This window comes from Caretta caretta, chromosome 24 (genome assembly GCF_965140235.1).
Source record: "Caretta caretta isolate rCarCar2 chromosome 24, rCarCar1.hap1, whole genome shotgun sequence".
Taxonomy (NCBI): Eukaryota; Metazoa; Chordata; order Testudines; family Cheloniidae; genus Caretta; species Caretta caretta.
Genome location: NC_134229.1, coordinates 19,660,657 through 19,681,803, shown reverse-complemented (window position 1 = coordinate 19,681,803; position 21,147 = coordinate 19,660,657). Strand labels below are relative to the sequence as shown.

The following is a 21,147-nucleotide window of genomic DNA, read 5'->3' as shown; positions in this document are numbered from 1 at the left end:
ATGCCTGGGTTCTATGCCTGATGCTTGGGTGGAGTGGGTTCTAACGATTAGAGTGAAGGGGGCTGGGAGCCAGGACGCCTGGGTCCTATTCTCAACTTGGTGGAAAATGAGTGGGGGAGTCAGGATTTGTGAGTTCTGTTCCTCCTCTGCACTTTACTCCTTCTCAGGTACCCTCGCTGTGCCTCAGTTTCCTCCCAATATCTGAAGACAGGGATAATGGGATGGGAGGTGCAGTTATAATTGAGACTCTGAGTGAGCCCCATATACACCAAGTTCTGTGTCGCTCACAGATCCACACACACAGCAGTGAATGGAACAAGGCAAAAGGGAATTTGCTTTATTGACTCGGTAAGCAGAAAAGTGTCAGCACATAAACAAATATGAACACAGAGGAACCCGCTCGCTATCCTTGCCGGCTTGTCACTGTAGGAATGGTAGCGGGGAGGGGATGGGGATGGGGTGGACAGCAGCCTATGTTACTGCTCCCCATGCCACCAATGGTAAACCTGGTCCTTCAGGATTTCTGTGTAGGTCCCTGCAGCCGATGTGGTTTTTTCATAGATGTCCCTGGGAAGGAAAGTGAAGAGGAGGAGGAGACGCCACATGAGAGGGCTGGACCCTGGTCCCTGCAGGATGGTCTGCACTGTCAGCATTGTTATTAAATACAGTCCATGGTTAGAGTAAAACCAGCACCAAATCCAGCCATGGAGCCCTGAAAATTGCTGACACATGGGCCCTGCTTCCTATGCACCCTAGGGCCCTTTCATGCCATTCGGGCAGCATAGAGGGGCTTCAGATAGGTGGAGACAACTGCCTGTTAATGCCCCCTGCTCAGAGGACCTTCCCAAATAGGACAGAATGCCTAGTTGGAGCCACAGCATCCATCTCTGCTTCCCAGGGCCGAGAGAGCCATGAGAAGTAGAGCATAAGAACAGCCACACTGGGTCAGAGCAAAGGTCCATCTAACCCAGTATCCTGTCTTCTGATAGTGGCCAATGCCAGGTGCCCCAGAGGGAATGAACAGAACAGGTAATCATCAAGTGATCCATCCCCTGTTACCCATTTACAGCTTCTAGCAAACAGAGGTTAGGGATACCATCCCTGCCCATCCTGGCTAATAGCCATTGATGGATCTATCCTCCATGAACTTGTCTAGTTCTTTTTTTAACCTTGTTATAGTCTTGGCCTTCACAACCTTCTCTGGCAGGGAGTTCCACAGGCTGACTGCGCGTTGTGTAAAAAAATACTTCCTTTTGTTTGTTTTAAACCTGCTGCCTATTAATTTCATTTGGTGACCCCTAGTTCTTGTGTTATGAGAAGGAGTAAATAACAATTCCTTATTTACTTTCTCCACACCAGTCATGAGTTTATAGACCTCTATCATATTCCACCCTTAGTCATCTTTTCCAAGCTGAAAAGTCCCAGTCTTATTAATCTCTCCTCTTATGGCAGCCATTCCATGCCCTTAATCATTTTTGTTATCCTTTTCTGAACATTTTCCAATTCCAATATATCTTTTTTGAGACGGGGCGACCACATCTGCACGCAGTATTCAAGATGTGGGTGTACCATGGATTTATACAAAGGCAATATATTTTCTGTCTTATTATCTATCCCTTTCTTAATGATTCCCAACATTCTGTTAGCTTTTTGACTGCCGCTGCACATTGGGTGGATGTTTTCAGAGAACTATCCACAGTAACTCTAAGATCTCTTTCTCGCGTGGTAATAGCTAATTTAGACCCCATCATTTTATATGTATAGTTGGGATGATGTTTTCCAATGTGCATTACTTTGCACAGATCAACATTGAATTTCATCTGCCATTTTGTTGCCCAATCACCCAGTTTTGTGAGATCCTTTTGTGGCTCTTCGCAGTCTGTTTGGGACTTAACTATCTTGAGTAGTTTTGTATCATCTGCATATATTAAAGCAGCCACACCAGGGCCTGAGCTGGACCCGGCAGAGTTTCAAACTTCAGGAACCACAAAGGCAGCTTTAACCTGCCTGCCAGAGAGCCTGGCCCAGTCACAGGAAAGAAGTGATTGAGAATCAGCCCTCAGGAATGGGGAGGGGCTGTTAGGTCACAACTAGTGCATGCTCTTTGCCTTTGTGTGCGCCCAGGATTGTAACCACATGGGACTCTCCAGGGCTTTGTGGCACTGACAGAGCAAACCCTCTGTCTATGGGGAGCCAGAGACCACCACCTCCCAAACCACTCCCTCTGGGGGGGTGTCTGTTCCCAGTAATGCTGCCTGGAAACACTGGCCCGCTGGTGGCTTCCTCCAGATTTAATCTCTGTTTGTGTAACACTGACAGAACCTTGTTGTCAGCGGGTGGGATCGAACTGGGACCTATGGAGTTTAGTGCATGAGTCTCTATCTACCACATGAGCTAAAAGACAACTGGCTCTTAGCTAAGGCTGTAGAGCAGACTCATTTTATCTCTCTCTCTAAGTGGTCTTGGTGCCACTATATGGGACAGAACACCACACCCAGGAGGGGTGTGGGTTACACTTGCACTCTGCCTTCCCCTTACCAAGATTTGACACTGTCCAGCCAGCCCTGGACCACTGAATTCAGCCGTTCCCAGTAACTCTTGGCAACCTCCTGGATCTGGGAGAATGAGTCCTGAGCCTCTCGCTTCTGCAGCCGATAACTGGCAGCCTCTGCAGAGACAGAAAATGGGGCTCAGGTCTCTCTAGGGGAGGAGGGGCCATGCCCAGGAAGGTAGCTGTTTTTACACTGGTATTGGAAAGACAGGAGACAAACATTGGCCAAACTGGACAGTCTCTACATAAAAGAATAAATGGACACAAATCAGACATCAGGAATAGAAACATACAAAAGCCAGTAGGAGCACACTTCTATCTTCCTGGACATTCAATAACAGGTTTAAAAGTAGCCATCCTTCAACAAAAAAACTTCAAAAACAGACTGCAAAGAGAAACTACCAAGCTACAATTCATTTACAAACTTAACACCATTAATTTGGGTTTGAATAGGGACTGAGAGTGGCTGGCTCACTACAAAAGCAATTTTCCCTCTCTTGGTATTGACACCTCCTCATCAATTATTGGGAGTGGACCACATCCACCTTGATTGAATTGGCCTTGTCAGCACTGGTTCTCCTTCTCTTCATGTGTCAGTATACTTATGCCTGTATCTATAATTTTCACTCCATGCCTCTGAAGAAGTGGGTTTTTTTTACCCACGAAAGCTTATGCCCAAAAAAATCTGTTAGTCTTTAAGGTGCCACTGGACTCCTCGTTGTTTTTGTGGATACAGACTAACACGGCTACCCCTCTGATACAGGAGACAAACTGGAAAAGCTGAATCCTCGTGATCCCTTGATGTGCAAAGCACCTGTCACAAATATCCCAGTACCATTCTTGCACCTCGCAAGATGCTGTTCATGCACCAACACGCAACAGCAAACACTGGCTGGATGGGGGTTTGTGTTTAATGCAGAAGGGAAATCAGCCTAGTTCCGGCCGGACAGATGAAAGCCTCCACTTCTGGTGTGTGAGTGACATGCTAAACACAAGCGAGGAGAGGCAGCCATTGCTCAGATGCACCACAGAACTAACACAATGTTTATCAGCGGGTGGGTTGCAAGCCCCAGAAGGGTCTTGGCAGGCAAATGAGGGGGGTTGTGGGACATTGAAAATTGTATTATAATTCTAAATTGTGTTGTAGAGCGGAACAATTGTATCACAATTCTAAAGCAAAGAAAATAGCATTTCCAGAATAACTTTATGCTTGCCAAAACTGTCTAGATGTGTAAGATCAAATGAGCCATAGTATTCTACAAGCTTAACACTGTTATCATTTTTTACTCCCACTTTTGTACCCGTAGGGGATCACTTTTATTTTGAATAAGGGGTCACTGCTGAGGAAAGGCTGAGACATGCTGCTCTGACAGACTCCCAGGATGAGAGCAGACCAGTGCTTTAGGGCAACTCATTCTGCGGCTAGCAGAGAACTGGCATTTGTTTGCATGAAAAAATTTGATTCAAATTTTTTCTTTACGTTCATTCTCCAGTTTCTCATTTTTTAACTGTAACTTTGTTGTTATTGGTTTTTGGCTTCCAGTTGTTAGGGACCAAAAAATGTTCAGTTTTGGGCAAAAATCCAAGAAATGTCATTGAAAGTGGACATTTCCTTAGAAATTTCTGTTCTAGCGAAAAAAACGTTTTGGGAAAATTTTTTGAAGAAAACCATGAAGAGGAAGTCTAGGGCTGAGCAGCCCATAACTCCAGGGAAAGCTGGGGGAGCGCCAGGAGCTCAGCAGCTCTGAAAATCAGGCCCTAAAATCAGCAGCCACTTTGGCAAATATTGGGCTGCGTCCTCAGGTTTCCCCTGGGCCTGGATACAACCCCTAGACAGGAAATGGGGAGAAGGAAGAGTAACGTGCTCTGGAGTAGGGGAACTCAAGGAGACATCATCTCTCTCGACATCATCAGGAGGAGTTTAACCTGCATCTCCGGCTTCAGGGATTCTACCACACGCCAGCATCTCTTACCGGTGCAGAGAAACAGCAGCAGGATGAAGGCCACTGCAATTTTCAGATCCATCTGCCCCATATTTGCTGGAAAATAAAACCCTCAGGTTAATGCCACTTTCTCCCTCTGCACTGGGTGTGTGCGCAGAAAGTCAGAGTGGACATTGCTGAGCCTAGTCCCTTCCTCCCACCCTCACTTATTGCACAGGGGCCGAGCTCACACCAGTGGACATCAAGAATGGCAAGCTCCCACCCAGCCCACACCCCAGGCCCACAAAACTGGCTCAGGATTGTTCCCTACAGCATAGTTCCTGGAACACTGTTGGGATTCCCCACCTGAGTCACATCGATCCAGCCCAGCCTCCTACCTCTATCAGCAACACACGCCAGGTGGGCATCCCCACCTGACTCTGTGAGAGAGTCCCATAGCAGGGCAGTGCCAAACCTCCCATTTTTTAAATCCTTATCACAGCTCTGGATATTCATGTTCTCCATTGCAACGTCCCATCCCTGTCAGAATCCTGCTGAGCTCTTGTCCTCAGTGCCCTCTTGTGGCAGGGAGTTCCACAGGCTGATTGTGCACCCAGTATTTCCCTGTCTCATAGAGTTTAAGGCCAAAAGAGACCAATAGATCATCCAGTCTGAACTCCTGTATAGCACGCTCCATTCAGTTTAATCCAGACACTCGTCTATTGAGTCCAGAGACTTTAGTTAAACCAAAGCATCTCAGTCCTCAGGAGACTAAACTGTTGTGTATTCAAGGCAGTGACCAGGAGAGACCAAGGTGCCAGCATCTTCCTGGGAGCTGATTCCCTGTGCTGCCCTGCGCCCAGTCCTGCCATTTGCACCTACAAAGTGGATGGGAACCCTGCTAAATTGGGATGGGAACTTTGCACACACACTTTCCACACATGTAAAACACAACACAGGGCATGGGGTGCAGATTCAGACATTCATTGATTTGAAATCAGCAGGGAGTCTGGCCTCCTGCATAACCCCGGCCAGAAGCCCTCCCAGTGACTCGTGTATCCTCCTGGCCCTGGGTAAGCCAGAGCGATGAGATGTCTGTGCTCTGTTCACAGACATCAAGGAGGGGGATCCCCACATCTGTCCCCAGTCCCTCTCACTGTATGGTTACTGGCCTGAATGTATCTAGCTTCCAATTCCATTGGGCTGGCAGAGGGATCCAGGTCTTGGGGTGACTAGGGACCATACCTGTTGTAGAGAGCGTGGCTCCTTCCTGAGACTCGAGCAAGGCACAGAAACCTACAAACCAAATAAAACATGTACAGCTGGTAAAGGAGAAACAGAACCTTGGGCTCGCAGGCCAGGGAAGTCAAGCAAACCCCTTGGGGCTTCGTGCTCCTAGGAAAATCCCCTGTCGGGCCCTAGGCTCCCAGCCATGGCTTTTCCAGGTCAGGATGCAGAGATACAGGGGGAGATATCAATCCAGAGAGGGCAGCCCGTGTGAGGTTGCTCCAGCCCCCAGGCACTCTTGGAGCCAGAGCATTACGGTCCAGGCTGAGAGGCAGGCAGGCTGTGTGACCCCACAGGAGAGGTACTCACGGGTGACTGGAGGCTGCTGCTCACTCTGGCTCCAAGGTTCTGGCCAGCTCATTTATAGAGTGTTTGTGAAAACTCTTAACCCCCCTTTCCCAAAATCGGATCCACCAATGACACAACCTCACCATCCCAGGTCAAACTCCAAGCAAACACAGCCAGGCCTGGCCCTTTGACCTGAGAGCAACTGATTGACCAATGCCACACAACCCCCCCACCACCCTATGTCCCTAGGAGTGGGACTGAGTCAGAATTATACTGACTCAGTGAGTGGGGAAATTCAGCCCCACGGAAACCCCCCACCACTCAGCAGGCAGCCTGTGGGATCTGCCCCTCCCTTACTCCCCCCAGATCCATCACCCTACTTCCCCACCGGCTCAGCCTGCCTTTTCCCTGCACCTTGCCTCTCCACAAGACCCTACTCTTGGCCCCCTCAGTGAAACATCAGAGATACCTCCCAGGCCCTTCAGTGGAAGCACAGTGTTTTCTACACTCTCCTGGAGGGGGCTCTGAGCCTGGGGCTCAGTGTTGTCCAGAGCCCCCCAAAGCCAGCCTGGCTCAAACAGAGCAGATTCCAGCCCCAGAGACTGCAGCTCAAGGATGACCCAGCCAGGCCTTCCATTGTGAAATTCGCCCTGGTTCAAGGGGGCAGCCTAGGCCACAATTAACTCCCATATGGTCTAGGAAACCCTTATGTCCCAATTCAGCCCCATGTGCTTGGCCTCTGCCCTGGGTGGGGTGGCCTCATCCCATCCTGCTGAGTGATGCTGAGGCTATTTGGTTTCCACACCTCTTCCCCCAAGCCTCATCCCATTAGGGGATTTCCCTGGCATGGACATTATGGACGTGCAGATGCCGCTTGTGTGGACAGATGGGCTAAACAGCCAGCGTGCTCTTGGTGACTTACGGCACGTCTTCACTGGCAACATTAAAGTGCTGCCGTGGCCGCACTTTATCGTGGCTTGTGTAGTCGTGGCAGAGCGCTGGGATAGAAAAAAACCACCTCCAGCACGCCCAGCTCCCAGCGCTGGGGCACTGTCTACATGGGCACTTTACAGCGCCGAAACTTGCAGCGCTCAGGGGGGTGTTTTTTCACTCCCCTGAGTGAGAAAGTTGCAGCACTGTAAAGTGCCCGTGTGTACAAGGCCTTAGTAACGCATCCCTCCTCACAGCATGGGCTGGCAGTCAAGACTCCTGGGTTCTATCCCCAGCTGTGGGAGGGGAGGGGGGTCTAGTGGGTTAGAGTGGGCAGGGGGTGTCCTGGCTCACTGTGTGACCTTGAGAGAGACAGGGCAGGTGAGGTAAGTGATCTGTGCAAGCTCAAAAGCTTCTCCCTTTCACCAACAGAAGTTGGTCCAATAAAAGCCTCTACCTCACCCACCCGGTGTCTCTAATATTCTCGACCAACATGGCTATAGCAACGTTGCATGACCCTAGGAGAGTCATTCCAGCTTCCTGTTTCTCAGGGTCCCTGTGAAATTACACTCCAGCCAGAAAGGCTTCAAAGATGCTGAGCATGCGCACTATTTTTAAAGGACACCTTTGCCCATCAAGGCTCTGGGCTTTTCCTTGAGTCAGGTAGACCTACCCATGGGAGCGCTAGCCTAGCTAGCATCAGCTACAATGGTCGTCACGCTGCAGTGAGGGGCTTCAGCGTGAGCTGCTGGGTGTAGGCTGCAGCCCGGGGTTTCTAGCTCACACAGCTGCTTCTTCGGTGCGAGTTTAGCTGGGCCAGCTGGACGAAAGCTAGTGCGGGTAGCGCTACCGGAGTGGCAGTAACATTCCCCGAAACTCGTAGCCAGAGCCTGGGCGACACAGAGCAACAGGAGAGCCCAGGGGGCGGGGCTGCGGAGGCCCATCATGCCAGAGGCAAAGCTGTAGAGAAGAGGGGGTGTCCTGGAACCTTCAGACTCTTCCCCAGCTTCTAAACCTGGAATACTAATAATCGTGCAACACAAACACTCTGGGGGACAGATCAGTGTCAACAGACAGTGCGGGGGGCATGGATCAGAGAAGGCACCAATGCCACTGGAAGGGTGGGGGCATGGAAAGGTACAGCTTAAAGGGAATGATGCATCCACACACACCTCCACCTCCCATCTACCTATCTACCTATCTATCTCGCTAGCTACCTCTCTCTCTCTGGCTGCCTTGCACCATATTATCAGATATCTGCCCAGGAAGAGGCTTTGTTTCCCCCTCCCCATTGAGAATTACAGGGAATCCCCCATTGATCTGCCCTTGTTAAGAACAGTGGGTGCTCCTGGTAACTGCCCCTTTTACTGCTTCCCAGCTGCTGCCAGCCATGTGCAGAGCCAGAGTTTGTGTTAAGAAAGGGGGTGATAAGCAGCTAGTCTCCCTTCTGTGTCCCTGTCATGTTGCTGTATCGCCTTATGCCTCCAGTGCCTTCCTCTTATGCCTCTCCTCCAAAGAGCCCCAGGGCCATCGTCTCAATGGACACTACTCCACTGAAGCCAGGAGTCCAGCAAACAGGAAGGGTGATAATGATACTGATCCCCTTTGTAAAGCACAGTGAGATTTACTGGTGAAAAGTGCCACAGAACAGCAAGGTATTATTGGTCTCTCTCTCCCCCTGCACAGATGTTCCTCCCGCCATCCCATCCTAGAGCTTCCCATATGCAAGGGGCTCTCACCCATCAACAATCCCTGTGCTGCATACAAGAGTGCCTTCTCGCACAAACACTGTCAGGGTTCACACTCCCACCACCCCCTTCCCACAGCTCCCTTCTGTAGCCAAAGGGGCAATTCAACACAGCGTGCTCAGTACAGCCCAATTCCTGTTATTTGCATTGCCCGTGTGCGAAGGAGTGGCAGTCATGGGCCAGGATGCCCTACACACCCAGACCAGGATGACAGCCCAGTCCCAAAGAGGGGACAATCTATCAGCTGCTCTGAGCCTTTCTCTGCACACACACACCACTTTAACTCTGCCTGTATATTGAAAGTGGTACAACACACAGCCCTGCCGTGGAGGCAGGTCTAGCAGCATAAAGGAGCCTGTATGGCTGCTCCCTTATGGAACGGGAATAAGCCAAACCAGGACAAGGCACCATTATAGCGATATAACTGCACCCACATGCGGGGTTGTACTGGTGTAACTATCTCATTAAAAACCCCAAATTAAAGCTACTAGTGCAGAACCTGTGTGTGGAACAGGCACTCCAAGCAGAGACACTGAGGTCAGCTGCTCTCTGACAGGCTGCTGACATCTGGGGGGTCCAAAGGGCTGTTTATTTAAGTATCCCAAAGAATAAGGTTGCTGGGAGCTAAACTCCTGCTCCCAAGGTCACTTTGCTCAGAGCTTTTGCAATATTTGCTCCTGGTAATTTATCAACCAGCTTTTCTGGATCAGTTTAAAACACAATCACATGGGTCACAAAAAGAAAAGGAGTACTTGTGGCACCTTCGAGACTAACCAAAATTGGTTAATCTCTAAGGTGCCACAAGTACTCCTTTTCTTTTTGCGAATACAGACTAACACGGCTGTTACTCTGAAATGGGTCACAAAGTGATTTACAGTAGCTGAGGAGCTGACCCTCCCAAAGGAGCCCTGTGATCATCTCCGCAGACCTGCTTAACCCAGGCCACCCCCAGTGACTTGTGGTTAGGGGTGCCAACACTGTATTGCCAAAATCAGGGACTGTTTTCTTAGCCCCTCTCCCCGCACTCCTCCTGATATTGTTATCATCATTGTTATTATAAATAGTAATACTAAGTACGGCTCGCCTCCATTCGCCGGGGGTGTTTCTTGCTGCTTTTTGCAGCACCCAGCAACTCCCGATCTTGTTGGACAGAGATGAAGAAATAAGGGCTGCCTCTTGAAATGAGGGAGTGTTGGCAGCCCACCTTGGGGGTGAACTGAGGCTGCTGCAAAGTGCAAACCCAAACTCGCTTCCCCGCAGTCAGTGCACGCAGCAGGCAATGGAGACGAGACATTGGTGCTGGATCTAAGGGCTTGTCTACACTTACAGAACTGCAGCTGCACACCTGCACTGCTGTCGCTCTTAGCCCCTTCTGTGCTACCTACACCAGCGGCGAGCGTCTCCTGGCGACGCAGGTACCCCACCTCCCAGGACAGGAGAACCCCTCCTGTCGATAGAGTCTACAGCGAGGGTTAGGCCAGTCTAGCCATGTGATGTGGCTCACAAGTTTGCAGTGCAGATTGCGGCTAAGAAAGACCTCTTTCCCACCCCCGTCTTGATTTAAAGTGACACCCCGAGAGAGGCTGTTCCAGTGGCTATTCCCTCACGCTGTTACAAATCCCTGCTTTGTTTCCAGTTTGAAATTTTCTCACCTTGACTCTCGGCCATTAGATCTTGTTCTGCCTTTGTTGGTGAGTTTAGAGAGCCCCCTAGTGTCCAGGCTCTGCCTTTTGTGTCAGTATTTATTGGGTTAAAGATTTTATGGTGAGATTCACATGTTGTAGTTCTGCTCCTGAAAAATGCTACTTTAAGCGAAAGAATGTTAAGCGAATCCAATTTCCCCATAAGAATTCATGTAAATGTGGGGGGTTAGGGTCCAGGGAAAACATTTTAAAGAAAACCGGTATGTTGGCCCTAGAATGCTAAAGGCCCTTTTTCCTACAAGCTGGGAAGGGGTTACTTCAGGTCAGTTAGGGACACCTGAGTCCAATTAAGGGCGGCCTGAAACCTGTTAAAACCTCTTTCCGGAGGGAGGGAGACAAACTGCACAAGGCTGGAGGCAGCAGGGAGATAAGCTTCTCCAGTGTGAGAGACTGTGCCCTTCCCCATAGGGGAGACACCCAAAACCCAGTGCCTGTTTAGGGGAAAGACTGATACCCTGGGGCCAGTGACAGGAGAACACCTGCCCCAGTTAGGGAGCCAGGGAAAGGTATTCCCCTTTTGTTTCAGTGCATTATAGACTTTTCCCCTTTGTTTGGTAGAGGAGCACTCCTCAGGCCTGCCCCAGGGCCTACTGGGAAGGCTCTGAGAAACAAACCCCGAAGAGGGAAGACAGACACGCTCCAGAGTGGGGCTGATTTACCTCAGGCCCTGTCCCTGCTAGAGGAGGGAGCGCTAAGTCTGGCAAGGCAAAAGGGATGAAATATATATATATATATATACAGTGTACATTTTAAACAAACAATTTAATACTGTACACAGCAATAAGCAAAGGAGGACTTGTGGCCCCTTAGAGACTAACCAATTTATTTGAGCATGAGCTTTCGTGAGCGACAGCTCACTTCATCGGATGCATCACACACAGCAATGAGGATTGTGAAGCTTGGTTGAGGTGGAGGAGTCGGGGGGGGGCTATTTCCCAGGGGTTGCCTTGCTGCTAAATGATGAACTAGCACGTGGCTGAGCCCTCAAGGGTTAACATGTTGTTAGTGTAACCTCACACGCTACAAGGCAGCCCGAAAATGGCAGAGAGAGACAGTGGGGGGGGGATGGACACACAGTGTGTGTGTGGGGGGGGAGTACACTGACCCCACTCTAAGTACCCTGCCTTTTTAAGTAGATCAGCAAGTTGAGACAGCTGCTGCTGCCCGCAAAGCGCCCTCCAGTCTGAGCCTTGTCGTGTCCCCGCCCCTGCTCTGTGGAGATGAGGTACAGGAGTGGGGGCAGGAGCAGGGGGAGGGGGACACCCTGACATTAGCACCCCTCTTCTCTCCCTCCCCCCGCACAGCAAGCAGGAGGCTCCCAGAAGCAGCTCCAAGGCAGAGGGCAGGAGCAGCGCACCTGAACTGCCGGCAATTGCAAGCCTGCTGGGCGGCTGCTGCATAGGGAACTTGGGGGAGCGGGGAGCTGACAGGGGGACTGCCGGCCCACCCTGGTTCCAAGCCCCCACCAGCTCGCTCCAAGGGGCTGCTCTTCCTGCAAGCAGTGGACAGAGCAGGCCGCTGCCAAACAATGTTATAAGGGAGCATTGCGCAACTTTAAAAGAGCATGTTCCCTAATTGCTCAGCAACCAAACAAGGTTAACCAGGACAACGTTAAATGAAGAGTTACTGTGTACACCCCATCCCTCACCACTTTCGCCTAAATGTCTGTCTTTAGAAAAATAACCCTCTGGCTTGATTAATAAATACTGAGCCCAAAGGGACCATCAGATCATCTAGCCTGACTTCCTGCATAACACAGGCCACAAAAAAGAAAAGGAGGACTTGTGGCACCTTAGAGACTAACCAATTTATTTGAGCATAAGCTTCCGTGAGCTACAGCTCACTTCATCATTACAGCATTCACTGGAAAATACAGTGAGGAGAAAGCTGCCCCCAGTTACCCCTGTGCTGAGCCCAATAACTCGCATTGGACTAAAGCATCTTCCAGCAAGGCACCAGCAAGGGATGGAGAATCCTCCACTTCCCTTGGGAGTTTGTGCCAAAGGTTAACTGCCTTCACTGTTCAAATTTACACCTGGTTTCTAATTTAAATGTGTCTGCCTTTAACTTCCAGCTGCTGGGTCTTTTTCTGCCTTTCTCTGCTGGATAAAAGAGATCTTTAATACCTGCTATTTTCTCAGCCTCTGTGAATGTGCTTTTATACCTCGATCAAGTCACCCCTTGCTAGTCTTTTTAATCAGTGAAACAGATTGGCCCCCTTCAGTTGCTCCCTGTGAGGCTTTTTTTCAAGGAACAGTTTTGTGTATTTGGATAATTTTTGCAGCTATTTTTTTCACCCTCTACAGTTTTTCTGCATCCTTTACAAAATGTGGCTACCAGAGCTGGAGAACGGTGGCCACACCTGTATTTGGATCCATGCTGTATATGTGCAGAACTATATACCCAGCACATGAGATACGAGGTTGTAACAGTGACAGGGGGGTGCAGGAAAGGTCCCAAACCCTCTGCTGTGTCCTGCAGTTAGAATCCTGGTCTCAGGCCCAGAGAGGTGACAAACTGGAGGGAATTCAGAGCAATGGCACAGAAATCACTGGGCTTGGTTAGCAGAGACTGAAAGGCAAAACCTGCTCAGTTTGGATAAGGGACAGGTAAGGAGCAGGGGAGCTCACATGAGAGGCCATGTGAACTGCATGAACACCAGGTACCACAGAATGATTTCAGGTGATCCATGGGACAAGCGGGAGGGGGCACTGAGAATAACAGGACGGAAAAAGCAAAGTGAGACTGAGAGAATTTTGAGGCCTCTCCCTAATGAGCATGTTCTGTGCAGGAACGACCAAGCAACCCCTGGATACAAATCCAGCACTAAGGCAATGAGCATTTATTCATGGCTACAAAAAAAGCAATAAAAAACAGGAACGTGGGTGCCAACCCTGGGTTCCCCTCCCAGCATGATCTCTTCAAGGGGACCAGTACCCCAGGAATTGCCTGTGAGCTCTGCAGAAAAAATCCCTTCTCAGTCAGATCTGTCCCTGGAAAACTTCTCATTGAACTTCTCCTTCATCTTCTGGAATTGCTCAGAGAACCAGTTCCTGTGAGACAAGGGGAGGCAGAGGCAACATCAGCCAGTGTGTTAGGATCCTGCATTTCCTCACCCCCCACTTCCACAGATGCTACTATGGGAATGACTGAGAGGTTTGTAAAGGGGATGGCTGAGAATCCCTGGGCTTTGCCCTTGTGAACAGTGCAAAGCTGCCCTGATTTTTGACACTACCGTCTAGGAGCAGCTAACAGAGCCAGCATCCCTCTGGTAGATGCTGGCAAATCTCAGCAGCCACCTGGTCGTTATAGTTAATTACAGTTAATTACAGTGATTTTGACACATGACTAAGGAATGGGTGTTTCCTTTCTAGTGTAGCCGCCTCTCCTGGGAGCTGTGAGGATAATGAGGCCAGCTCAGTCCCAACTGTGAACTAAATCGTACTAGTTTATCTGCTGCGCCTCTCAGCCAGCTGGATTTCGCCACACTTCCCAATCGTGGGATTGCTTCACATGATACATTATTCATATTTCAGTAGTGACCTAGCTCAGAGGCCCCATAGTGCCACCAAGCGCTGCACAGACCCTGACCAAGGTCAAGCTTCCATCCTGCCAGCACCGCACCGGCCCTGACTGAGGTCTGGTGCTCCTTTGCCAGGTGCAGCGCACACAGAGTGAGCGCCAGTCCCTGCCTGAGCTCCGAGAGGGGGGATCTGTCCCAAGCGTGACCAGCGCAGTGACATCTGCCTGAGTCTGCAGAAAGCCTGCAGGGGATCTCACTGAGGAGTTAACTCATGCTCAGCAGTGCTAATTTAAATGTCAACATCATTTACAATGTCAACTGTCCTGTGAGACCAGAGCAGGGGGGTCATGGCACTGCACAATTGGCTGGAGCTGATTGTGTGGGTGGGCTGGGAAGAGCATCTCCTGCAGCACCTCCCCCTCCCCCCAGTACAAACTCTTCCTGCAGCCTCCCAGCCAAGCCTGGAACAGGCCCCACCTCTGCTTAGCTCCAGGTGACAGTCGCAGTGTCACTGGTTTCTGCAGGAGCCCTGCCGCCACACCGAGGCCCCTGTGACTCACCGGGTCTTTTCGCTCAGCTCGCTGTGATGCAGTTCTTGGAAGGCAGCTTTGGTTCTATCTGCAATGCTGTCAGCAAAGGCCTGCAGCCTGTTCTGGAAGTTCTCAAACTTTTCGGACAGGGTTAGCTCTGTCGGTTGAGCCTGAGCGGAGTCTGAAAGGGAGACGGAGAATGCCTACAGCCTAAACTCGACTCACCACACCCGTGCAGTGTGCCAGGGCGTGTGTTTGTGAGCGTGCTCGTGCAATGTGCTGGAGGAGGAGGGGTGTTTGTGTGTGTGCCCATGTGAGCAAGGTGCCAGGGGGGTGTGTGCATGTACATGGTCAGCTCTTTGTGTCAGTCCAGTGCCCAGCACGGTGGGGCCCTGATCTCGTCATTCTGTGCCTTGGGGGTGTTTCCCCATAGTCTCTGAAACACGCTTGTCACGGGGTGAATTCTCAGCCCTTTTCACAGTTAGCTTTTCTGCTTCTGGTACCTGGCTCTGGAGCCCCTGGGAGACTTTGTGTTGCTTGAGGTTAATCACCCTTGATCCCCTTTAAATGCCAGACCACCCATCGCGCTCCCTCAGCCCTGCCCACCCCAGACTCCACACAGACGCTGGGGTGGTTGGAGCTGGGTTGCTGAGTAGCAGCCTGTGGAGATTTTAGCTTTTTTCAGAAGTCTCAGGGCTACTGTTTGGTTCTGGCAGCTCAGAGATGTAATTTGCTTCAGATGTGGAGCTGCTCCTGTTTGTGGTTTTACACACACACGGCACATTGCACACATGCATGCACACCCTGGCACATTGCATGCACGTGCACACACACGTGGCACACTGCAGGTGCAAAACGCATGGCCCTGGTTTCAATGAGCCCCACTGTTGCTGACAAGATCCCCGGCATCCCTGAGCCACAGAGTTATTTATAATCTCTACTGAGGTGTTGCTAGGGCAGCTGTTGGTCCCATGGGGGCGGGCGCTGCATGAACACGCAGCAAAGATCAGTGCTGCCCACCATGGGCGAGGCAGAGACTGGATAGACTGGTCTGACATGCTCCCTGCTCCTCTCTCACCCTGGCCCACACCCTTCCCCTGGCTCTCTCCCTCCCCTCTCACACGCACAATCTCCTCCCCCAGGCTCTGAGACCCCCATTGACCCAGCTCTGTTTCCCTGAGGAATCGGGGCTCTTACCTGCCAGGACCGTCAGAGCCACGAGGATCAGAGAAATGGACACTGCAGGCCGCATGGTCACTGGACTTGGTGTGTCCCTGTGCAGAGGGGGGGAGGATGTGACCTCGAGACTGGTCCCAAATGCACTGACCTACCCTGGGGTAGGGACCTAGCCAGTGCCTCTGGCTGCGGATTACACGGCCCTCGCCGAGACACCCACCCAACCCCACATGGACCCCACTTCCTCCCCTGATCCTGCAGTGCCCCCCTGCACAGACACCCCTGCAGCCCCACATGGACCCCTCTGTCTCGCCCCACACAGACCCCACTCCTCCCCTGACCCTGCAGTGCCCCCCCACGAACACCCCCCCATGGACTCCACTGCCTCCCCTAATCCTACCGTGGTCCCCCCCTAGCTGCTAGAACTAGGGCTGCTGCTGCACCCTCTGGCTTGAAGTAGTTTCCATTATAGCCCATGTTTACAGTTTGGTTCAATGGCTCTCAGCATCCCCAGTATAAAAATTGTTCCAGTACCACTGGTCCCCCCCTGCACAGACACTCCCGCACCCCACACGGACCCCACTACCTCCCCCCACACAGACCCCACTCCTCCCCTGATCCTGCAGTGCCCCCCCACAGACCTGCCTCAACCCCACATGGGCCCCACTGCCTCTCCCCCACAGACCCCACTTCTTTCCCTGATCCTGCAGTGCCCCCCCACACTGACACCCCCCTAACCCCACATGGACCCCACTGCCTCCCCTGAACCTGAATTGGTCCCATCTCCCCCGGATAGACACCCCCCCCAAATCGCACATGGACCCCAACTGCCTCCCTCTACTCCCACATTATCATGCCCCCCACAAACACCTCCATGAACCCCACACATCCCACAAACCTCCTCTCCTCCCCCCTTGGTTCTCTCTGCACAGTGCCCTGTTCCCCACAAGAATCTCTGTCTCTCCCCCCACATTCCCCGCCCCACACATACCCCACAGGTCCCTATTTGCCCCATATCCTCTGGGGAGGTCAAGTTAATGCCAGAGGGAAGTGGGTTCTTCCACTCAGGGAGTTACAGCCCCAAGCCTGCAGTCCGCTCAAATGCATCCCCCAGACCCCTCTACCCGTCCTCACTCCACTGAGCTCCCTGCCCTCCCCACCAGGTCCCCCATCTTGGCGAACAAGCCCCCATTCCCCTCTTTGTGCACCCCTCCAGTCCCACTGCCTCCACACGCCACCCTAGCCCCACTCACTGCAGCTGGAATTAAGCAATCTCCGGAGCTGGGATGCAGCTTCCCGAGCTCCAGCTCCCTATAAACCATCCTGCCTCCGTCATCCGCCCCCTCTGCCTGGTGGGGGGGAAACCTGACCCCTCCCTCCCTGCTCTTCCAAGGCCTCTTAATTATTAGTCTGTGCCATGGGGAAATGAAAACCCAGCTGGGGAGCAACCAGGGGTGGGGGAAGAGCTGTTATTACAAATCAAGGAGCTCATGGCCATGCCTAAGGACCCCCAAGACCAGGGCCCCGTTGTGCTGAGCGCTGCACAAACAGCGTGGGGGACAGGGCCTGCCAGACAGCCCCAGCCCGTGACCAAAGTACTGGCCACAAATGGCATGTTCATGGTGTCTAGTCTTGGCTGGGTTTAGTAGGAGGAGATCAGCTAAATGAGAAGAAAAGGGAAGGGGGTGAGGGGGAAAAGGCAGGGGCGGTGAGGGGCAGGGGCGGAGTGAAGATGGGAAAGGGGGGTGGGGGTGGAGCAAACAGACAATCAGCATGGGGCGGGGAAGGGCCAGTGTGTCCCTCCAGTGCCTAGTTTGCACTGTCCCTCCTGTGCCTAGCACAGACCAAGCTACCCCCTCCCCCCAGGTGCAGCAGGGTGGGGGGTCACACCCAGTGTGTCAGCTGGGATTCCCTGTTAGTATCCTCCAGAAGCGTTTATTTAGCTGGGGGGGCTTACACTAGTGCCCTTGGGGATCGCCAGCCCCACGTAGGCTAATCGCATTCGCCGGACCCCAAAGAAACAGGAGCTCAGCTGAAAAGTCATGAAGCTGTAAACCCCAATACCTGTTGGGCTCTGCTCCGTTATTGTCTCTGTGTTGTCTTGTGCTCGCCACCCCCCCTGCCCTGGTGGTGTCTCTCCTCTGATACTTGGACTGTAAGCTCCGTGGGGCAGGGACCAGCTCTTTGCTCTGGCTGTGCAGCACCTGACACAGTGGGGTACTAGGGTGCCTGAGCTTTGTGGTAATAAAAATAATGATAATATTGTGCCTTTGCCCCATGGGAAGCACCAGCCTCTTCCTAGTGGGGGTGGGGGGGCTGAGATGGGCCAGACAAAATTGGTGAGCTGTACCTCTCCTTGCCACGAGGCCCCATCCCTCTCTGTGGCCCCGCCCCCTGACCAGCTCAGAGGCCAGAGTGCTGGCTGCTTGCAACCAGTAAAAGCTGCCCAGGCAGAGGGACCTGTATTCGGAGCCAGCGGAGTCCTGGGGAGCAGTGACCGCAGGGGGAGGGTCCCAGGAACCTGGGCCAGAGCGGGTCAGTCCAGGCTTCTGTGGGAAGCCCCAGACCCTCCTGCCCTGGACAGCATGCCCTGGTGGGTGGGGACACAGGCTACCTCGGGCTAACTTCTCTGCTGCTGCTGGAACTGGGTGCCCAGTCAGCAGCCCCTGCTCTCGCTGCTGTGCCTTCAGAGCTATATCCCCTCTGCCCCCAGCACTGCCTCCTGCTTTGCCCTCTGGTATATGAGCCTGTACTGGTACTTTTCTCCAAAGCCAGGGGGCCAGAAATGTACTGGATTTGTTTAAATTAAAGCCAAGAATCTCCCATACATCACAGGACTCCAGGAGCTGGAGATGTAAGAAAACACACCAAATGCTGCAAGCTCAGGAGTCATTTCAGTTCAGCTTCATCCATATTTTTACCACCTTAAACAAACCTACGGAAAACCACAGCTTCAGTGAAACTGATGCCACTTCTGCAGAGAGAGATGGACACAGACAGACAGGCACAGTGGGGAGGTTAAAGAAAGTCAGTCAGGCCAGGATAAAAGAAAAAGTGCAGTGGGAGGGAGGGAAAGGGGCTTCAGGGGGCAGGGGCTGGGATGGTCCCCTACAGTCTGTTCCTCCCCGGAGGTTAGGGGGGCTCATCCCCTACAGTCCATGCATGCCCTGGGGGGGGCTGTTATTATCATCAAGGGTTGATGCCCACCTACAGGGACATCCCCTCTAGTCTACCCACCCACCCCCTAGGGTGACGAGATGTCCCGATTTTATAGGGACAGTCCCAATTTTTGGGTCTTTTTCTTATATAGGCTCCTGTTACCCCCCCACCCCCGTCCTGATTTTTCACATTTGCTGTGTGGTCACCCTACCACCCCCAGGGGCAGAGGGCCAGGCAGTGACTGACCCAGCCGGCCCCACCTGCAGATGCTGTCTCTGAGCCAAGGCCTGTGGACTTGGAGGTTTCCCGGAGCCTTTGGGGACAGGCCTAGACCCATTTGGCCGAGTTGCACTAAGAGCGTTCACTGCCTGCCGCTGCCAGGAGCCCTGTGAACTGAGCCAGGCTCCTGCTGGTTTGGCCTGCGTCTGCCCTGGGCAACCTGGTTTAGGAGTGGAGGTGGTTTGGCTGGAGAGGCTGCTGGAAAACTCCATTGTCAGCGGGCCCAGCATAGCCGGAGTGATGGCTCTCCTGACACTTCCCACGGGCAAGTGATTCCCTGCGCTCACAGCCCCCCCCCAGATCTGGGGCTCCCAGCCCCTCCCCCAGCCCACAGAGCCCTAGCCCTCCTCCCTGGGAGTGGACTCCCCTAGTGTTGCCAACCCTCCAGGAATTGTCCTGGAGGTTATAGGAATTAAAGCTTAATCTTTAATTAAAGATTAGGAGTACTTGGGTCACCTTAGAGACTAACCAATTTATTTGAGCATAAGCTTTCGTGAGCTACAGCTCACTTCATCGGATGCATACTGTGGAAAGTGTAGAAGATCTTTTTATACACACAAAGCATGAAAAAATACCTCCCCCCACCCCACTCTCCTGCTGGTAATAGCTTATCTAAAGTGATCACTCTCCTTACAATAAAAAAAAAGGAGTACTTGTGGCACCTTAGAAACTAACCAATTTATTTCAGCATGAGCTTTCGTAGCTCACGAAAGCTCATGCTCAAATAAATTGGTTAGTCTCCTTTTCTTTTTCCGAATACAGACTAACACGGCTGTTACTCTGAAACCTCTCCTTACAATGTGTATGATAATCAAGGTGGGCCATTTCCAGCACAAATCCAGAGTTTAACAAGAACGTCTGGGGGGGGGGGGTAGGAAAAAACAAGGGGAAATAGGTTACCTTGCATAATGACTTAGCCACTCCCAGTCTCTATTCAAGCCTAAGTTAATTGTATCCAATTTGCAAATGAATTCCAATTCAACAGTTTCTCCCTGGAATCCAGACTCCAAACAAAACTGGCAACCCTACGATCAACCCCCCACCTCGCCCCCTCCTCCATCTCTCCCCCCCTCAGCACCCACTGTTAGGACTTGTTTCCCAACACCTTTCCCAAAGGAATCTCTTTTTTGTCTCCTCTGCAGCTGCCTCTCCCTCCCCCTTCCCCTTCCTCCCCCTCAGGCATTTGCAGTGTTCAGCCCCTCCACACCAGGGGAAATTCCTGTGGCCAGGAAAAGGAAATGCAGCCCATGCGGAGCCCGAGTCCTTCCCCCACTGGCCAGTTCCCCACCCCAGGAGATGCCAGCTCCATCACTGACTCCGCCCAACTCCACTGGGGTAGGCCCAGCCCCAGTTGGGCTCCCCAGGCTGGAGGCAGCACAAAGGGGTCCCTGTGGGGCCTGGCTGGGAGGAGCCCTGCCAGAGCTGGAGGTTATCTGCCTTCACTGCTCTGAAGCTCAGTTCATCCCCCCGCAGTCGCACACGCTCTTCTCCAGGCTGCTTGAGCTCTGCCCGCTAGGAACCGCTCCTGGCAGGGTCTGTATCGCCAGCTCCTTCTTCTCTTATAAGCAGCCTGCATTGAGAAATGCTTCGTTTTTGCTGAGAAACCCAATTCCATCTTCCCCTCCCTGGCGTTTTCTTTTTTCAGCTTGAGGTTTCGGATTGTGAAAGCTCAGGCCGCGGCTGAGTCATTCACAAGCCAAACCCCAGCGCTGGCTGGAAAACAAAGTCAGGTGGCCCCAGCACGTTCCAAAGGCTTGGCCTAGAAATGCCCCAGACGTGCCCGAGCGCCAAACCCACAGCCCTGGGCTACAGCAGGGGTTGGGTGCTCATGTAACCTACACACCTCCTGGGTGTGGCGTTGTCCCCCATCTAGCGGCACTGAGACCACTTAGAGAAAGAGAGAGAAAATGAGACTGCTAGTTCCTGCTGTAGAGACTCATGCACTGAGGTCCCAGGTTCGATCCTGCCTGCCAACAACCGGGGTCTGTCAGCATTACACTCACAGAGCCTGAGCGTAAGCCCAGATGGGACCATTCTATCCAGTCTAAAAC

The 21,147-nt window shown here is 52.3% G+C and overlaps 2 protein-coding genes across 2 annotated transcripts; both read right to left on the bottom strand.

Annotated features, from left to right (window-relative positions):
• Positions 1-307: 307 nt before the first annotated feature.
• Positions 308-10,408, bottom strand: APOC2 (apolipoprotein C2). The gene is made up of 5 exons (XM_048828737.1): positions 10,379-10,408; positions 5,719-5,769; positions 4,525-4,590; positions 2,539-2,668; positions 308-567 (listed from the first exon to the last, which is right to left on the bottom strand). Exons 1-5 carry the CDS (start codon positions 10,392-10,394, stop codon positions 477-479), a joined length of 354 nt encoding a protein of 117 aa, XP_048684694.1. The 5' UTR covers positions 10,395-10,408; the 3' UTR covers positions 308-476.
• A 2,834-nt stretch (positions 10,409-13,242) lies between these two features.
• Positions 13,243-17,018, bottom strand: APOC1 (apolipoprotein C1). The gene is made up of 4 exons (XM_048828725.2): positions 16,912-17,018; positions 15,680-15,756; positions 14,513-14,663; positions 13,243-13,482 (listed from the first exon to the last, which is right to left on the bottom strand). The coding sequence occupies exons 2-4, from the start codon at positions 15,732-15,734 to the stop codon at positions 13,407-13,409; spliced, it is 282 nt and encodes a 93-aa protein (XP_048684682.1). The 5' UTR covers positions 15,735-15,756; positions 16,912-17,018; the 3' UTR covers positions 13,243-13,406.
• Between the last annotated feature and the right edge of the window lie 4,129 nt (positions 17,019-21,147).